The 19,911-nt window shown below is 45.0% G+C and overlaps 2 protein-coding genes and 1 long non-coding RNA gene across 3 annotated transcripts in view; 1 reads left to right on the forward strand and 2 right to left on the reverse strand.

Moving 5' to 3' along the window:
- The window catches only part of NCBP1 (nuclear cap binding protein subunit 1), a 34,390-nt gene extending 24,749 nt beyond the window's left edge, over positions 1–9,641 (forward strand). Inside the window, exons 18-23 of the mRNA XM_030467658.1 lie at positions 59–152; positions 2,571–2,674; positions 3,304–3,418; positions 5,652–5,795; positions 6,209–6,322; positions 7,185–9,641. Coding sequence (XP_030323518.1) covers positions 59–152; positions 2,571–2,674; positions 3,304–3,418; positions 5,652–5,795; positions 6,209–6,322; positions 7,185–7,298 — 685 coding nt within the window. The 3' untranslated portion in view covers positions 7,299–9,641. The remainder of the gene's footprint in view (positions 1–58; positions 153–2,570; positions 2,675–3,303; positions 3,419–5,651; positions 5,796–6,208; positions 6,323–7,184) is intronic.
- Positions 9,642–10,974: 1,333 nt separating this feature from the next.
- Positions 10,975–18,966, reverse strand: XPA (XPA, DNA damage recognition and repair factor). The gene is made up of 7 exons (XM_030467619.1): positions 18,954–18,966; positions 17,686–18,204; positions 17,041–17,172; positions 14,800–14,905; positions 13,062–13,227; positions 12,286–12,403; positions 10,975–11,226 (listed from the first exon to the last, which is right to left on the reverse strand). The coding sequence occupies exons 1-7, from the start codon at positions 18,964–18,966 to the stop codon at positions 11,078–11,080; spliced, it is 1,203 nt and encodes a 400-aa protein (XP_030323479.1). The 3' UTR covers positions 10,975–11,077.
- Positions 14,906–16,856, reverse strand: LOC115599895. Its single transcript, XR_003988676.1, has 2 exons — positions 16,593–16,856; positions 14,906–15,838 (listed from the first exon to the last, which is right to left on the reverse strand). It is a non-coding gene; the product is annotated as an uncharacterized LOC115599895 (long non-coding RNA).
- Positions 18,967–19,911: the final 945 nt, after the last annotated feature.

Here is a 19,911-nt window from a genome sequence, read left to right on the forward strand (position 1 = left end):
TACTGCTATTTTGACATGATCCCAGTCCCTCCACTGATTACTTAACATCTTTTAAAAGGTTTCATGAAGTCTTCAAAACACTTGCTGAAAGTGATGAGGGGAAACTTCATGTTCTGAGGGTTGTATATGAAGTTTGGAAGAATCATCCACAGGTAAGAGGTTGCAATGTCAAGTAAATGTGTCAATTTGAACTCGCAGAGGTTGTATTTAATAAAAAACACTACAACTTGCTTTATAGCCTATAGAAATAACTCATTTATTGTAAAATTTTTGAAGGAAAGTTAAAATTGTACTTACTGTTGTTACTAGTGCCTAAAATGAAAGCTGGACATAAAATATATAGCACCAGTAAGGCCCCTCTTTCCTCAGAGTTCATTGTGGAAGGAGGACAAAGGCTGTTGTTCTGCCTGGTTTCGTACTATGCTACTTGTCATACAAGAGAGGAACTTTTGCTAAAATCATCTTTCTGTTCAAAATTGGAAACTATAAATGTGTACATTGAAATAAGGTGTATATCTCTTCAAAAGCAGGCTTGGTTTTTAGGTTGTTTTTTTTTTCGGGGGGTTGGTTGTTGATTTTTTTTTAATTAGTACTGAAAGCCATAAGTTATTCTGCAACACTCATGTTGAAATCACCATTTTGTGTGGGCAGATAGAAGAGACCTGCAGTCAGTGGCTGTTCAGAACAGATCAGTCTGACAGTACCATGATTATGTTAATTCTTGAGCTAGAGGAAATAACACCCCAAAAGATCTATGGAAATGATTCGGTTGTTTAAGTTGTTCAGTGTCTTCACAGCAGTTGTTTCCTCCCTCAGCTGTCATTCTTCTATAAATAGAAGTCAATAAGAAACTCAAGCTGAATTTGCCTGCATTAATTATTTCATGTATTGCTTACATGTGCTTGAAAGTAGACTACCTCACAGCCACATAGGCCAGACTTTCAGAAGTGTTGCTGCTGAGAACAGGGGGTAATCCTTATATCTGCTGCTGGACCTGTGGCCCATTCCCTGGGGAGAAAACTGAGCATCTACAAGATACCTATGCTAGATGTCACCTCCCTTCTAAGTACAGTGGAAACATAAAAAGGAAGGAATTTTTAATATATTAAACTTCCTACCCAAATTACTGACCTTGAAAATGTGACAGTTACAGTCTGACCTACTTCTTATTACATTGCTGCAATCTGATATCCATATCCTATTCCCCTTTGTTCCTTTGTATTGCAGCATGACCTGACCGAGATGGAGGTTTCAAACCCAGACTTAAGCAGTCATGTTAGAATTTTATTAATAAATCAAGATTGCTTTAAAAAATATCAAGTGCAGAAGTTACAAAGGCCTGCTGTACTACTTGTTCATGGAACTTAAATTTTCCTCTCCTACATTTACTGCAGTTCAGTCTTCTGCTTCTGGTCAATCCTTTGTTCTCTGAGTCCACAGCTGTCCTGGCACACAGAGGAAATGGTGCCTGGACAGCAGTACTCTAGTCTGGAGTCTGTTTTCATGCCACTCACCCTACTTCCATCCCTGATTTGGTTCAGATTGTCAGCAGTTTTCACAAGGGATGTAGTGCCTATGAGGTATTTATGCTGCAGGTAGGAATTAGCAATAGGAGTCAGTAGTCCTTGGACCTCTTAAGTAAGGTTGCAGTGGTGACTTTACAAATGGAAACCTTGAGGTGAAATGTTCTCCCAAAATTCTAGGTCTGTGTTTCTTGAACATCAGGCTAAGTCATCAGAAATTCTTCCTAGCAATACAGAAAGATAAATAGAGCACATGGTGCTATCCTGGGACTTCAAAGTTGAGTGCTGAGTCTTCTGTATGATTCATTCAGTTATTTTAATTTTCTTCCTTAAAAGGAGTGTTGTTACACTTCCTTATTTGACAATGGGTGGTTGTAAGGATAAGTACAGTGCAGGCTGTGGCTCTTGGATACTGTGGCATTCAAGCACATGAGTTACTAAGATAAGCCTTTTTTCTGAACAGCTTGCAACTGCTTTAGTCAGAAACTCCTCTCTGCAGTTGCCTGCAGTTTGCTTGCAATCTCTCCAGAATCATGGAAGTGCCTGTAGCACTTATATTCACTACACAGCATTCAGTCCTGAAAGGAATCATTCCTGTAGAGAAGAGCTTACTGTCACATTTGAAGGCTGTTGCAGTTCAAGAATGTTGGCTGACAGTAGCTTCCTTACGGTGATCTGATGTGTATATGTGCAGTGGTTTGAGTATTTTGATGTCAAGTATCATGACTTGAGTCTCTAATGCCTCAATTGCAAATAGTAGTTTTTGCTTTTGGATTGAAGTATGTTAACAAAGAGTGATGCATCACTTCCACAATAAGTAGAAAAGGTTGTTAAATAAAATTGCAGTGCTCTGTGCAATTGATGCCCTAATTTCATCCACTTTAGACTAGACTACCCAGCCTCTTGAAGTATTTTAAATTACCCAGTAATATCACTAATGTAGTTGAATCGAGCCATCTCTGGTTTATCTGAGGCTGGAATACTTTACCCAGATTGCACAAGGACTCTTATTCTTTGAATGACTATCGTGTCTTTCACAAAATACAGATGATTGCTGTGCTTGTGGACAAGATGATTCGGACACAAATTGTTGACTGTGCTGCAGTAGCAAACTGGATCTTCTCTTCAGAGCTTGCACATGACTTTACTAGGTAACAAGAATTTACCCGGGGTTGTTACATGTGTCTGAAGTACTATTTTAAGTGGCCAGTACATAATTTAGTCTACAAAAACAGTTCACCTTTTTCTACTTCTGCAAAATACAAACTTCAGCGTTTTTCTGAGTCAGGGTATGAATGTTTACATGACAGTGCAGGACTGTAGTACTGCAAGTAGTCTCTAAGCCTGCCAAAGCAGAAGGACACTGAAACTATTTCAAGGCAGAGTCTGTTGCTGTGTGTTAGGTAGCTGCTAGCTCAGTATGATCCTGGTCTTTGGTTGAGGTGTGTGACTTTTACCACCATTGATACATTGCTTATTGAGGAGAGAAGTATTTGGTCTGAGAAGTCAGTTTGATGTTGGCAGTCTTGCAGTATGGGTGTGAAATGAAATGCTAGTTTGGAAGTGTACTGCAAAAATAGGAAAGAAAATATATTTAAGCTTGTTTACATTAGAAGTATGCTTTTCTATATGCAGTGTGTTAGCTCACTCTAGTACATGTTGTAGAAAATGCTAAGTGTTTTTAATTCTCCCAGAGATGTTTTTCTATGAGAAACTACGTTTAGTTTTCTGTCTTGGAATAGTGTGTGCTTTAGTATTTTGAGCTTTTTGTCTTTCCTAGGTTTTATATCTGGGAGATCTTACATTCCACAATTCGTAAGATGAATAAGCATGTTTTGAAGATTCACAAAGAGCTGGAGGAGACTAAGGCAAGATTGGCCAGGCAGCACAAAAGAGTGAGTGATTTGTTTGTAATTTTAAATTATTGAACTCTAATTCATACAAACCTTTGTGCTGCCAGACTGATGCACAGTTGGTTTGGGGAAGGACTGAATAAATATGTTTATCAGGAGCACATCTGCTGAGATATGGTCATCTAGAGCACCAGGACATCAAAACCTGGAGGCCTGTTTTCAGTCCGCCTTTCAACTGGTAGCTGTACCCTGAGAATTCAGGAAAATCTTTCTGTGAATTCTTACGCATTTGCTCTGCTCAAGAACGCTCTTGAAGGTTTCTTTCCCAGTATGAGTATATCTTAAATTTGCTTTTTACTCTTGATTCCACTTACTTTACTTAGATAACAATAGAACAGTTACAAATTATTCATAGCAAGTGCTATCAAAGAGTACTCTTGTGGCTTCCATGCAGAAGTGCACGGAAACAGCTATTTGCTATTGAAAAGTTGGCTGTTACTGTTCTTCTGATGGATGCTGCTGGATTCTGACACTGGCATCTGTCTGTCACTTTCTTCTTCCATCTTATTTTTCTGAACAACTTTGCATGATCTGGGTTACTGTATACAACAGACTCATGACAGGCAGCTGCTCTTGTGTTCTGTTGTTCCAAGTTGGACCATAAAATGGGGTGAGAGAGTGTTTTCTGTGGCAGCTGCAAAAGACAGAGCCCAAGAAAACTTGTCAGAGTGCACTACTTAGTTGTGATAGAAAGAAGTCAGCTTATAGATGTGTTTGAGAGCTGCAGAGAACTGCTGATGCTTTTTGAAGAAACCTGCACAAATCAGTAATTTTTCCAGAAGTTTCTATTGAAAGATCAGTGTGCCAGGGTAGGTTCATCCCAGCCCCTCCATCTTGTTTCCTTTGCTCCCAGCCACAGCTATCCTAGTTGCTTCCATCCTCAGTCTGCATTGATTAGCAGTTAATAAATGCCTGTGATTATTGAATACCAAGATGCAGTAATTGATCTTACTGTGAGGCAAAGAGCTACTCTGATATCTTTAAACAAATATACCAGTGATTTCATTTCTGTACTTGTCTCTTGCTCTAGCTCTTTATTATTGAGTACCTTGAAAGAGTATTGTGTCAGGAAGAACCATTTATATGCAAGTGAGTAGTTCTGCAGGCTGATGACCATTCCTTTTAGAGGAAGTAAGCCATCAAGTTTTTATGTCCCCAGCATGAATTGGATTAACTATGGAATGAGTCCAAGGCTCACATGCTTTCTCTTAGGTCCTATTGATCCTTTAGCATTTTATGTTCAGGAAAAGTCTACAGATGGGTAAAAAACAAGTTCCTATGGAAAGAATAAAATTAAATTTTCACTTGTTCTGGTTAAGTTGTTTTTATTTTTTATGCTGATTCAGAGCTTCAACTGTTTCGATTCTGAGTTTCATTTGCTGTGCACTGGGTGAATTATCACATGGGCCTGTATTTGTCACAAGTTGCATATGCTGCTTTTACAAATATTTGAAGTGTTAAGCTGTGGATTTATGAGTAATTTTTCACAGAAAAAATCCTATGAGACTGAAGGAATAGCTGTATTTGTGTGTACTTTAATACATGAGATTCTTCCGTCTCTCCTTTGTAGTCCTCTTTAAGGCTTCATTACCTCAGCTCCCAAGTGTGATTCTTATGCATATTTGTGTTCTTTGTTGGTTTGGTTTGATTTTGAGGCAATTTGGACATACCTGTTCCTAGTTAATAGTTTGGTTTCTGTGCTGACCCTTTCCTAATCTGAGACCATTTTTTTGATTATTAATACAGGGAGTATTCTCCTTATCACCATTATCTGTCCCTTTGTGCTAGCCAACCAAATTCATTGCAGTTCTTGCACATAATTCTCAGTTCTTTTACATTAGATTTTTTTAATTTTTTTTTTTTTTTTTTTTTTGCTAAGCAGTTCATTATCTGGTAATGATAAGGTCAGTACTTTTACTGTGTTGCCACTAATAGAGTACAAGTAAATCTTTTAAGTTTGCTCTTGTTTCTCTGAAATACGGATTATTTTTTTTAAGTAGGTTTATTTCCAGGACTCTTCCATATTGACATTCCAACTTTCTTTCCTGAATTATATTCAAAGTAAATGTCTTTCAAATGTCCTACCAAGCTACAGAGCAGCTTCAGTGGCTACTCTTCAGTTGCTCTGCTGGCCTTTTCACATGGGCAAGTGAAGGGCTTTAACTGTATCCACAGGTAGCCAGGTTGCTGCTTAGTTTTGTGTTGTTATTTACAGCGAGACAGTGATGATGATGATGATGATGACGACCGAAGCAGTGATCGGGAGGATGGGCCTCTAGAGGAGCAGATTGAGCGTTTGCAGGAGAAAGTAGAGTCAGCCCAGAGTGAGCAGAAGAATCTGTTCCTTGTTATATTCCAGGTAACAGGGAACGTCTTACCCCACTTTTGGGCTTTAAAGTTACCAGATTTGTAAACTTGCAGTGTCACTTGTATCTCAGACATCTTCTTGGAATAAGATATGGGAAGGGGTTGATGGTTTTACTACAGTTTAAAGTCAATCCAGGTCATCACCCTGCAAAAACTTTCTGAGCACGATCTATTCTCAAGTACTTGGGAACAGGTTCTGCTCGCATCCTTTCCTGAGCAACAGGAAGGTAAACTGGATTTTATTTGCTTACTAAATTCAGTGTTAGCCAAGGAAAATGAATAGCAATGTGAGAATTATTAAAGCTTCTATCCCCCATACCCCTTTTACCTGAATTTAAGATTTTGCTTTCATTTGACAAGACAAAATAAGTGGTGGTGTTTTGGGTCTTTTTTTCTCTCCTGCAGCGTTTCATTATGTTGTTAACTGAGCACCTAGTGCGCTGTGAGACTGGTGGAATTGATGTATTTACACCGTGGTACAAGAGCTGTATAGAGAGGTTGCAGCAGATCTTCCTGCAGGTAGGTTTCGCTTCCCGGGTTGGAAGGCGGTGGGCGGGAGGTGCAGGATAGACTGGGTAGTTGGATAGCTTTGTGTCTGGAGGGCTGAGCACTCCAGGGGAGAAGCAGCAGGTGGCAGCACCACATCTCCTCGGCAGGCCAGGGAAGGGGGCGGTCGTACCCCTGCTTCCGGCCACATGTCTGCCAAAGAGTGGTGGAATGGCTGATCCTGGATTAATTCCCACACAGAAAGATACCGAGATGTGATCATGAATTTGCATGAGCTCCTCTCAACTGTGTGTTTATAGTAAGGCAAAGCTGTGAGCGAAGAAGAGTACTGGAAGATATCTCTTAAATAGGTGGATTTAGATGTTTGGAAATTCCTTGTAAAAAGATGTGTAATTGTCTAATAAATTTTCTTGTATTCTTGGCTCTGTATTAAATCCAGTAGCAAGCACAGGTGGTTGGATAAAAGTGATAGTAATAGAAACCAGTGTGAGCAGAAGCTACGTTGAAGAATGGGACTGGTGGTATTAATTCTTTCCTGGGCTGAACCCTTCCCTAGTAGTAGAAGTGGCTTCAGAGGAAAACAAATGTGATTCTCCTCAGGTGTCTCTGCAGTTGCATGGCATCCTGCACACAATTTAGAGTCCAGGGGTGAAGAGCTAGAGGGAGCACAGTGCTTCTCAAGACATGATTTTAACACTTTCTTCTTGCAAATCAGTAGTAGCTCTGCATTATGCTTTTCTTGTCCAGAAGTGAGATATGCTTAATAATTTTCATGACAACATTTGACTTGCATGTCTCGACTTCTCTGTTCTTATATGTAGATAATTACAAACTATAAAATTTTGTGTTCTGTTTCTATTTTTTTCTCTGACAGCATCACCAGATAATCCAGCAGTACATGGTCACTCTAGAGAACCTCCTGTTTACAGCTGAACTGGACCACCACATACTGGCTGTGTTTCAGCAGTTCTGTGCTCTGCAGGCCTGAGGATTATTCACAGGCAGAGTCTTTGTCTGCAGGACTTTAATGAATTTAATTTTTTCTTTTTTAAATGGGGATGCAAGAAATTTTTGACTAAAACTGGCTTTCGTGTGCTCCTATATATAACAATACAGTACTCTAACCAACAGCAAACTGTGTAAGCATCATAAGCCTTACAAGATATGACTGATAGGGGATAGACCTGAAGTGTAAAGTATTAATTTTTTGTTGTCTTTTAATTTGGTTTGACTCTTGACTTCATGATAGTATTTTTATTTCTGTTGTTGTTATTCATATAAAAATAAATATAAAAAAGGAAAAAAAAACCCCAAACAGCCCAACCCCTGCCCCCGACCAGCAGAATTTGTTACCCCTGCCTGGCCCTTAAATCAAAGGAATTACAGTAATGAGGAACAGCTCATAGTGTTTTGTGAGTATGAAAAGGAATGCACCTTCTCAGTGAGTAATGTGGCAGGCTCTCTAGCATGGCACAGGAAAAGTGTTGAAACTTTGGGCGTGTGAAACACATTAGTTAAACTTTCAATGTAGTATAGAGCATTTGGATTGGCATATTACCAGACCAGCTAGGTTTTCAGTTTGAAAGACCATGGTTGTCAAACAATTGAAATACATTTTTTAATGTATTGTCTAGTGTTTTGTTACAATAGCTACAAGCAGTCAGTAGAGGAACTTCATGGAGAATTTCTGAGAAATGCAATCCTTTTTGTGGTATGGTTGAAGAACCATGAACTGCTTTTGGCAACAGTCTTCACTGGTACATAGAAAGAGAAAGCAAGTGTTGGAGAGGAACAAAGTTTGGACTTGGGTACTGTAAGCCTTACCCCTGGGTGTTGAGAACTCCAGCCCCGGGTGCCATGGGAGAGGGCAGAGCAGTACTCAACTCAACTTGTTTCTTTATTTCAGCCTGTAAGTAGTTGGGCTGCCAGCCTTGCACTGGGCTGGACCTGCAGGCCTGCAGCAGTGCCAGAAATCTTCCTGGATCTGAGGGTGGGTGAACCAACTGCCCTCACCTCATCTGGATTAATAACAACTGCTTTGTGGTGGCTCCATCTGCTACCCTTCCCTTGCTTTAAAATGTGACAAAAGCAAGTACTCCCTTGTGTTCAGAAAGCATTTTAGTGCTGAATTAAGTGATATCTCGCAGGAGACTTAGACTGGGAGAACACCACCTGAGAAGAGAGTACCCTTAGTTTTGAGTTATGCAAATGACATGATATAGCTAAAGGCCAAACCAGAGTGGTCTGTACTATGGTAAGCAAGGATGAATGGCAAAGAGGCTGCCTAAGGTGCTCAGGTCCAGCAGTGTAAAGTATATTTCCAAGCTGTTCATGGTCTCTTCATTTTCCAAATGAATGTTTAAAAGAATTTCATGCCCCGCGCTATTCAGTTTAAGCTTAAAAAGTGAGCTTTGAGTAATTTTGTTCCTGTAAAAGTTATTTTTTCAAGTATTAGACTTAGTAATGCATTTCATCCATGTGTTGACCAATTGACCTCCTGATGAAGTGAGGAGGATAAAAAATGGAACTTTATACTTTTGAGTGTTGACCTAAGTTTGTGTGTGGCCTGTAGCAATCCCATATAGCCTTATAGACTTAGATCTGTTTCTTCTGCTTTATCTGCTTACCCTTTCTGATTTGATGATCCCTTTCAGGGAACATTCTTTCAGGGTATATTGTTAATTGTGAATTCGCTTTACGCAAGGGTTTTGTCAGTCATGCACAGGCTTTTGCTTCAAATCTTTGTTAATGTTCTTGGGTAATCAAATAGTTGTTGAGTTTGGTTTTTTTAAAAGAAACATTTAATACTGTAGAGGTTTTAATTGGGGTTTTGATAGTTTTTTCACTGGCTCAGATCAGTATCAGAGTTCTGATATTAACTAATGGTGGGGGGTCTGACTATAAATGTGACTTCTGTAAAACTGAAAATGCAGTTAAAGCTTGCAAGCCTGTAACTTCATCTGAGCCTTGACGAGTACGGGTGCTGGGGATCCAGTTGCAGATGCCTGAGCATAAGTCTTTGATGTAAAACCAAATAACAAATGTCTTTTCAAAATTGATTTGACTTCCATGGTGAGTGTAAGCTTTGATTACATTTCTTGAGTCTCTTGGACACCTTGCCATCTTTCTAAGTCCAGTGGCACACACCTGACTGTCTTTCCTGTAGGAAAGAGAATGAGACACTTGCAGTGTGACACCAGCAGCTAACTGGAGAAACTTGGAACTGCTGAAGTGTGAGGTGGTGGATAGTGTAAAGATGCTGTAGAAATGTTGTGTGGTTGGAAAAACATGCACAATTAAAGACAAAACTAAGTGAAGGTGAAGAAGGTTGCGACTGGGAGTGTTTGTTCTACCTGTTCTGGGGTGGGGGAGGGAGGGTACTGAAGGAAAGCAGTCACAGCAGGGTTATGCTGGTGTTAACTGCAGATGGGTTTGAAGTAGTTCTGTTTCCCCTGAACTGCTGCTGGTACCCTGACCAACACAGAACCTCCTTGCCCTTCAGGATGATTGTATTTGCTTCTCCCATCTGCTAGGTGAGGCAAGCATGGGTGCTGCTAGGTGCCAGGAGAGTGCTGATGTAGAAATTCTCCCTTGCCACCTCCCTGTCTTCTGGGTGGAGCTGCTGGAGGAGGCGAGGCAGGCGTGGGCTGGTTTTGCTTGTTGAAGGATGGCTGATGCAGCCTGCCTACAGGCAAGTGAATCAGAAACCAGCGCACACCACCCAGCTGCTTTGTAGAGCAAGTTTTGGGACCCGAGCCTCGTGGAACCATGATGCTGGGGTCTGCCTCCACAAGCCCTACCAGGACCTGGCTCCTGCTCTGCAGCCCGTCCCACGTGCCACTTTCTTGCACCTGGCAGTCCCCAAGTCCTCTGTGCTTGGGGTGAATGCAGGTGACAAAGGGCTGTGTGCCCTGAGAGTGTTGGAGAAGTGAAGACTTCTAAGTGGAACCATCATCTGCCCTGCCAGACACCTGTCCTGTGACACTACAGTTCTGCTCAGCCACAGTAGCCCAGGGTCCCCTAAGAAGCCTCCTGCGACTGCCCTGTGAACAACTGAAATTAAACACAGAACAGCTCCGGGCAGCAGCTCTTTCACTTCAGTCATTTCCACAAGCATTCCACAACCCCTGCAACAGGTATTTGTCAGAAATTTGTAAATGGAAGAGGTCAATTCCATTGCAAGAGCCACCTTGGTCTCTGGTCTGAAACTTTGGGGAGAGGGGGCAAAACAAAAACAAAAACAAACAAACCAACCCACAAAAAACCAAAACGGTAGAGGATACACTTAAGGACTCTGCCCTGTGAAATGCTTCAGAAATGTGTCAGGAGCTCCCCAATCAGGGGAAACCTTCCTCTTGAGAGAAAACTCTTGTTAACACAAGATCTTGAGTCAATAAACCCATACAGAGCATCTCCAGCTACCAGAGGTGGTACTTTTATCTGCTCCCTGCCTTCCCAATACCAGTAACTGGAGCCTAAACAGAGAAGTTGAAACATGGACCCTTCTAACAGAAGCAGACAAGTAGAGCTAAGTTCACCTTATTTTATCAGTGTATGAAGTAGAATACCTGCTTATCTTGTGGGCAATTTATTGAACTGTTAAAAATGTGTTATATTCTACCCCAAGATCCACCCGTATCTGAGGATCATTTGTAACAGAATGAGGCAACAGCTTGTTCACTTTCAGCATTTATTTAATACAAAATACCATTAAGAATGTAATGGAATTTAAAAAAAAACCAAACAAATCACCACCACAGATTAACATTACATCTTCTCGTAAGTTAATTCATGACCACATACAGTACATGTCTTTTTATATGTATCTTCATCAATGTTTTCTTCTGGTCCATACTCATGCTCATGGATACTTGTGCCTTTCCTCCACAAGCTACTCCTCACAGCTCGTCGGAGTTCTAAGGATAAATACAGAACATTTTAACATTTTAATAAATCTTTAATCGTAGTAAAGAAAACTCAAGCTCATCGCTTTTCTGAGGACTACGGATGACAATCTGCTTGTTGCCTGTTTTCCATAGATTTTGGGTGAGACACTGCTATTGCAAGAACAAGCTTTGACCTGCCTCGCAATCTCCACCTTGTTTGCATAGTTTCAAGCCACAGAACTACACTGACACGAGCTCTCACAGGAGAAGATTCTCCGTCTGGAGTGTGTGCTGCCCACTGTCTTCTTACATTAAGCCATTCAAGGATTTCCAAAAGGGGTAGGTAGAGTGCGGAGGGAAAAGTTTTTATACAACGCCTCATTGTTTTACACCACCAAGCCAGAGTACTTTTCATTCAGGTCACAGTAAGCCTCCCAAATGACTTGGCATTCTCTAAGCCTTATGCCCAGTAACGTGAGTTGGCTCTGCAGCAGCCGCAGTGAAGTCAGCGGGTTTGCAGGAGAGCAGAGTCTGGCAGCTGAGCCCAAGGTATTATCTGGATGTTGCAAGTGGGTGTCGAGCATACCGGTGAGCAAAACGTAGCCACGGTTTCAGCCAACCCTGCAGACTCTGTCACGTTAAGGCCTGTACTTGCACTGAACTCTGGCACTTTAGCTCCTCCGCTGCCAGGCCTCCTGTGCATTCAACACCCATGGTCAAGACAGCAGCTGTTTGCTCAGTGCCAGGACAGCCAGAAGCTCTCTGTCCCTGTGAATGCTGACCCCAAGTGAAGCATGGGCAACTGCATGGGCAACTGCATGGGCAGCACACACTCCTGGTAAGCCACAGCTCTTGCATAGGGACCAAAGATGGTGGTCTTTATTTAAAATCAGTAGCATGTCTGTGCTTGAAGTGCTTTAAAATAAAATCCTCTTTTAAAAAATCTCCATTTTGCCACAATGAAGAAGTTCTGAACACTTTCACCGCATGCAGACACAGACAGGACTACCACAGGACTGTAGTTCAGGTACTGCAATACGCAAGTTTAACCTTTAACTTTCTTATCAGTATGCAACTTTAACTTTTTACCTTTAACTTTCTTATCAAATTTCTTCTGTTTCATCTTCTCTCTGTTGTCACGGCGGAGTTCCTTTGCATTTTGCAATGATTCTTCACTACCCCAGACTTCAAGAGAACGCTTGATTACCTACAGGATGGACATAAATGTGTTTCTTTTTCCCCTGAAACGATAAAAAAAACTAACTCACAAATTTCATTTTTTCTCTACACATACACCAGCCAACCTCATCTTGCTTCTGCTTCACTTCTGTTTTTGCTCTTGACCACAAACATGATACTTCTTCCACATTTAAGAGACAACATCGATTATTAGTAACACACATTACTCAGTTAAGTCAGACCCAGCTTTCATTTTGTGCATATTCAACTAAAACATCAGCATTCCTATGCAAGCAGCAAACAATGAGAAGAGCCCTGGGAAATCTTGCCTTTCCCTTTGCCCTGAGGGAGGTGCTGCAAACACCAGACTAGGGCTGCAAAAGGCCACACACATCAGCAGCTGCCCCAGGCCTTTCAGATTAGGGTCATGCACTTTTATCATCTGTTACTGTGCAAACTACCGAAGTTGTGGTCAATGACCATGTTTAAAATCCTCTCAAACTCAAGATACTATCACCAATTCGGACCACAGCTCTTCAGTTTCTACTGTGCTGAAAATTTACTTGACCTACATTTAACACACTTAGCTTTGACTAAATCTTTCAGAAATCAGAAGCCACACATTTTGACTACCATAGCTGTACAAAGGTAAAGAGAGGTCTGAAATATGCTAAAAATTTCTGTACCTGTAATTTTAAATAAAGCTTCATGTCACCCCATCGTGAATTATGAGGGTTTTTTTTCACAATGTATCTAAGCACTGGTTCCCTCTTGTCTAAGTCACAGTCTTTAAGAAGGTACTCTTCTTTTGCTTCTGTCCTTGTTATAAGCTTATGTTTATCTTCAGCATCTCTGTAAGATGTAAAATAATGGTGAGAAAGCTACACCAGAAAACCACACAATATTAACATCAAAGTCCCTATCGCTCCTAACATTCCTGAAATACAGGCAGTCCTCATCTTCTTAGGTTTTATGTATGCAAGTAACTTTGAATTCCAGCAATCTAGCTAAACTCCAGGACGTTTACTGAACTTAAAAAAAAATATTTTAAAATTCTCCTATTTGAACAAACAGGCTGAGAAGGCTGTTTTTCTGGAAAGGCTTTTGTGCTATTTTCTGTGAAGAGGAAGTAACTGAAATTTAAAAGAAGGAACGTCACATATTCACCTAACCCAGATGCAATTCAAGAGGACAAAAGTCCAAGCCTGACACATGGTCAAGAAAGAATGTGTAACATGAGACAACTCAGATCACCTGAGAACATACACACTCCATATGCTTCCAGATCCCAGAAACTGATTAGCAAGAGTGCTTGTTTCTAAATGCAAGAGTAGGCAGAGAAACAATAAAATAACGACCTTAACAGACTGTAACGTCTACCCGGCAGATAATGAAAAACTATGCAACCACAGCAGCATTTATGAGTTAATGAAATAAATTAACATTTACGCAATCCCGACTGAAGTGCAACTGGAATTGCTTGAGCCGAGCAATCTGCCAAACAGCAAGTGCCGGCAACTACGGTCGTCAAGGAAGTACTGCTGTAAATGCAGCTTTACTGTAACTCAAAAGTTCACCTTAAAAGCTAGTGCAACAAGGAATCTCCCTGTGTTCAGCGACAAGAACCACTTGGTTCAAAAATACTCCTAAGGCTCTCACCCGTCGCAACATCCTTTTGCCACCCCTTCCTGGGACCGCACTTTGTCCCCAAGAACGGCGACCTGCCCACACCATGCGGACACTACCCCCGCCGCCCCACCCCCACTCCCAGCAGGAAGCTCAGAACTAACTCCGATACGCCTTTTTTTTTTTATCCACCCATTCATTCTTACACTCATGGGTGGTTGGCTGCTTCAGTTGATTGCCCTGGTAATCCTAATGGCTTTTGGAGCATCTTCTGTTAGATAAAAGTGACTAAAGAATGTCTTCTGCTCAAGGTCAAACTTCTGCTTACCCTGCAGGACAACCATTCACCGCCCATGGGGCTCTGCCTTCGGCTGCCACTTGTGCTGACTAAAGCACCACTTTTACTTGGGTTCATTCACCAGAGTGCATTCACCTAATGCCCGCTCTCCAAGAACGGATTTTCTGTGTTCTATCAGGTCTTAGAATAGCTCTCGTCTGCTGGTAGACAGTAATTTCCACGCTGACACAACACTGCTCCCAAGACAACCCAATTCCCTAAGGTTCAGCACAAGTCTCCTGATGTGCCCTACCCTAAGACAAGCTCAACGAGACAATGCAGCAGTTTTTCACTTCCATAAAGGAAAATCCAGGTTACCAACTTTTTCAGCAAGTACTAACTTGCTGAAAACGTCTGATTTCTGACAGCCATTTTAAAATACGCAGAATGATCTGTAATTAACTACAGCCAGCAATCTTTTACATAAAATAATGCTCCCCTCTCTTGATAATTTGCAATACCTGCAATTATCACATGTTGCCCAATCAAAGTGCTGCATAAGGTAGGAATCCATGAATTCTTTGCCACAGTCTCCACAGATGAGATAGTCAAATTCTAGTACGGGTGCTAGCGGAAAGAAATTTAATTTTTTTTTAAAGGAACTATCATGGTAAAAACAAGCATCTGGAATTGGTATCACAGGTATAATTTTACTAATACTTGTATTATAGTTCTTACAATATTCGTTACAGGCTCCTTTACTTTTCTATTCAAGTTTTATGGAAGATACAATACAAATTCAAACTCATTATCATGCAATCCCATCTCTGCTGGAGTATTTCTGGAAGCTTCACTGAATTAAAGTATTGGGTTTCAACATTTGAAAACGTTTTAACACAGCCATTGTTTAGAACAGAAAAAGATTCCTCCCCACTTCCCCACAAAGTGCTTAACAACCCCTTCTGCTTCCTCCATTCTGGCTTTGCAAAATACATCCTGATTTATTAGGAAGACCTGCAGGCAGACCGGGAGGAAGCAGAGCAAGGGATGGAGTTGGAGGAGGGTGGCCATAGCAGGAAGCAGTACGGGAGCAGTGCTGGCATCACAGCCGCCTCAGCTCTGCTCCGGTATTTTTCCTAGCTCATCCAGCCACACCTGCCTCTCCCTAAACGAGTTCGACGGAGGCCTGGGGCGTTTGGCAAGGTTCTTGTCCATTGCGGCTGGCAAAAATGGAGGTGGATGGCCAGAGAGCTGCTAGGAGTGGAATGGGGATGGAGCTCCACTACAATCCTCTCCCCAAGCCCTCTCAGCACTGCTCCAAGCCCAGACTCATTCCAGTGCCAACCATGACTTCTGGACGAATCCTCGTGGGGTCGATCACCTCCCAGCGTCACCGCCGTCTGCTTTATGTTCCAGAGGACACCAAGAAACACTGATTCAGGTAAATGCAGCTATATGGAATGTTCCCTTAACAGTAAGATTATGATTCTAGCAGAAAATTAACGGTTTTATACAGTTTCAACGAGTTCAAAGTGAGGTAATGCTGCGGAATATTAATACCTGAAAGAGAAGATTAATGCGTTCACATGCAGCACCATACATCTTTAATTCCATTTTCATTTATAGCAGATTCCATCTAGCAAAGAAGACATTTTATGCCAATTCAGTCCTACTGGAGACAGTGGAATGCTCAGTACTTTCACATAGTCATGCTCTTACATCACGTTTCATCATTTAAGGCAGTACACCCGCAGATAAAGGCATTTTATTAACACAATGACATAGCGAATTACACAGCAAAAATACCCCCGGGTGCAAAGGCATCCCAGATCTCCTTCATTTATTGTTAATCATTAGCCCCTCAGAAAAAGTAGGGCGGCTAGTTGTTTACTCTCTTAACGAAATCTGGTAATATCTAACAAAGAGATTCATTGCACCAACAGCCCTGCAGCTGATTCAAGAGCAGAACAAAGCAAGACAAAGGCAATCCCAGAGAACCGGATCTATTTTGGGATCCTTAGTTCTCCATTTGCTTTTTGGAGAGAGAATATCTCAAGACAGTATGTCGAAATCCCCCCACCGAACGATCGACTGCTCAGCCTCAGCACGTTTTATAACGAGAAAAGCTGGCACTGCCGCACTGCTCTAATTTTGGCATACACCAAATCAACCCTAAAATTCCACAAACCAACAAAGCCGCGCAGAATTACACTTACTTCAGTTCTGAAATTCAAATTCCAGAAAAACAACGAAAAAACTTAGTAATAGCGTTAATGGAGGAAAAGAAAAACCGGCTATACCCAAGGGCACTGACCGTGTCCCAATTCCGCGGCTTAAAATTCTTCATTTTTAATCGCCGCGCGTTTTCAAGCCGCTTTAATGCCGAAAGAATCGCAGGCGCCAGAAACCGAGCACATCCACGCGTTAAGAGGAAGAAGGGAGGAAAAGAAATAAAAGGGAGGAGGCAGGAGGAGGAGGAGGAGGAAGAAAGGGCAGGAGAAAAAAAGCCCGGGAAAAAAAAAAAAAAAAAAAAAAAAGGCGGCCAGCCCGCGCAGCTCAGCTCGCCCATCCCGCCCTTGCTGGCCCATCCCGCCCTCACCCGTTCGCCCTCGCCGCCGCCCCCGCGCCTTCCTGCCCCTCCCCCCCCCCCGCCAGCCCCGCGCACGCGGCACCGCCTCCCCTCCCCCCTCCGTCCCCGCCCGGCTCCCCTCTGATGGCTTTTTCGGTCGCTTTTTTGTCTTTTCTTTTTTGGTCTTTTTTACCGGGGGGGTGCACGATCTTCTCAGTGGCGCCGGGCCCTGCCTCGGCCTCCTTATTCTCCTCCTCCTCCTCCTCCAGGAAGAAGCCCCCTCCCGTGTCCACGACCTTGGGGGGGGCCCGCACCCGCGCGCCGCCTGCAGCAGACAAATGAGGCGCCGCGTTCAGCGCCGCGGCGGGAAACGCCGCCGACAGGGGGCGCGAGCGCGCGCGGGCTCCTCCGCTCACCGGCCCCTACCCCCCTTCGCCCCCCCCACCCCCCCTCCGGCGCCAGGCGGGGAGCCGCGCCGAGCGCGCTCGAGGGGCCCCCCCCCCCCCCCCCTTCGGCCCCCCCCTCTCCTCTTAAACTCCTCATGTGGGGAGAGAGGTGGGGGGGAGGGTGCCCTCTCGCGCCGCGGCGGCGGGTTCTCTTTACAACTCCCCCAACCCCTCTCTGCCCGCTCCCCACCGGACCCCTCTCTCTTCCCGCTCTCCCTCACCCATTTCCCAACGCCCCCGCCGCCTCGCGCCCAAGGGCGGTGCGGAGCTTCCCCCCCTCCCTTCCCCTTCCTCCCGGCTCCCCCCCTCTCCCCCCCCCCCCAAGAGAAGAAAAAAAAAGGCCGCGGGGAGCCGTCCGGCGAAGCCGGGGCCATCCACCGCCGCCGTCCGACCTGCGGCAGGATAGGGCCGAGCCGCCAGCCGAGCCTGCCGCAGTGCCAGCGCCCGCTGCCGGTTCCGTTCGATCCTCGCCAGCTCCGCGGCCGAGAGGGGCGTCGCTGTCGTCGACGACGCCGCCTCCTCCTTCGCCGGGGCCGAAGCGGGGGCCGCGCCCGCCATGGCGACGGCGGAGGCGCGGAGCCCCGCGGATCCCCCCCGCTCCGGCAGTGGCGACTCGCCCTTCCCCTCGCCGAGCCGCCGCCGCACTGCGCCTGCGCTGAGAGGGAGGCGGGGGAGGGGGCGAAAGGGGCGAGGCCCGCGCGCAGGCGCGCAGCCGCCTCCTCGCCTCCCCGCACCCCCACGGAGCGCTCTGTCCCGCCCCGCAGCCGCGCGGGGGGCGCCGGGAAGCGGGGAGGGGGGGTGGAGAGGGAGGGGAAAGAGGGGGAGGGGGCGCGCGGGGCCTGGCGGGGCGCGGGCTGAGGGCTGCGTGGCGACCGCCTGCGGGGGGCGGGGGGCGGCGGGCACCGCCCGGCCTGGGGGGAGCGGAGCGGGGCGGGGGGCGGGGGGGAGGCATGGCCGGCGGCATGGCCGGCCTGGGGGGAGGGGGTGCTGGTCCGCGAGTTTCGGTGCGGCGGGCGGGATGGGGGGAGGGGAGGCGATGACCCTGCGATTTCCGCGCTGGGTCGTTTCCAGCGCTTTCTGCGGCAGCCCTCAAGTCAGGGCCCCAGCCGCCCTGTGGAAAAAAAAAAAAAAAAGAGAAAGAAAGAAAGAAAGAAAAGAAAGGGGAAAAAAAAAGAAAAAGAAAGAAGCCACACCACCCCCAACCCGCACGGCGGGAATTCCTTCACAGCGTCACCCAGCAAACACCCCCTTTGTCCGGGAAACGCCGCCCGGCTGCACTTCCCTACCCAGGGCTGGCCCTGCCACAGCCCGCCGCGGGGACGGCACAAGATGGACGTGGCAGCGCCCGCCCCATGGCGGCCCGCGGCGGGATCCGTCTGTAGGGGCACCCGGGGCTCCCCTCGTCCCGGCAAGGGCAGGGGTCTGCACACCCCGCCTTTGCCCCCGCCCGGGGCGGTCGGGCGGCTCTCAGCTCAGGCGGGAGCTGCCTGCTGAACCCCCCTCAGCCGGCCGGCCCCCACAGCTCCAGACACGTTTTCCTTCTTTAGAAAGAGTTTGGTACCGCGACTCCGCTGGTACCACAGCTGTACGAGAAGCGCGGCTGTACCAGTACTGTGACTCCAGCACCACGACCGTACTAGTAGCGTGGCTGTACCGGTACCAAGGCTGCCCATAGCCCTGGGTGATCCGAACCGCGTTCGGCACGGGTACCAAGAGCTTTCTTGGCAGAAATCCCCCCCGCTCCCGCTAATGGTGGCGCGTGATCCCCGAGCACAGGGAGAAGAAATGGAGCCCGTCGCCCTCCTTATTGATGAAGTACACGTAAATGGCTTTGTCATGCAAATGTAGCTGTAAGCCACTTTCATATAAAGCCAGATTAATGCTGAATAGCCACTGATCCTCGCTTGTCCCTTCGGCAGCGCCTGCCCTGTCCTTGAAGCGAGAGAAATCAAGACGTCGGTACCGACGCTTGCTCCCTGCCTCCATACCGAATCGGTATGACCTTACAGCGCAGAAAGAAGTCTTTCTCCCAGGAAGGTCCTTCTCTTCCATGCAACTCATTCAATTAATTTCTTGCCAAACCTCCCCTGCTCCCTCGGAGTGTATCTCTACTGCCTCTCTGTTCCTGTCCTCATGATCCTCGGTAGTTACCGGCATAGACCCTGGTTGTGCTCTGCCGAAAAACATTTAATTTGTTTTTAGCCTGACTTGGTATTAACTTTGAACAACAGCCAGCAGAGTGTGCTATGAACGCTGTGAAAAGAACATCCTGCTCCTGGGATTTTATTTTATTTTATTTTTAATATATATATGTATTTAAACACAGACGGAGACATTTTAAGTGGTTCAAATATTTTCAGGAGCCGTAGGTACTTCCTCCCATCAATTCAAATACTTGTCACAGATCACAGAACCTCTCCCTTAAAAACTAATAACCAGTTACAACTGAACTGTCCACTTTTGGCAAGATTGCTTTTAAGTGTTTGTATAAAGTTGGAAAAGTGCCACAGTGAACACGTCCAAATACCTTGCACAACCAAAAAAAGAAAAAAAAAAAAAAAAAGGGATCAATAACACGAGGTATTTAAGAGATAAAATAAAAATTGTAATCCTGGCCT

Source organism: Calypte anna, chromosome Z (assembly GCF_003957555.1).
Source record: "Calypte anna isolate BGI_N300 chromosome Z, bCalAnn1_v1.p, whole genome shotgun sequence".
In the NCBI taxonomy this organism is placed as follows: Eukaryota; Metazoa; Chordata; class Aves; order Apodiformes; family Trochilidae; genus Calypte; species Calypte anna.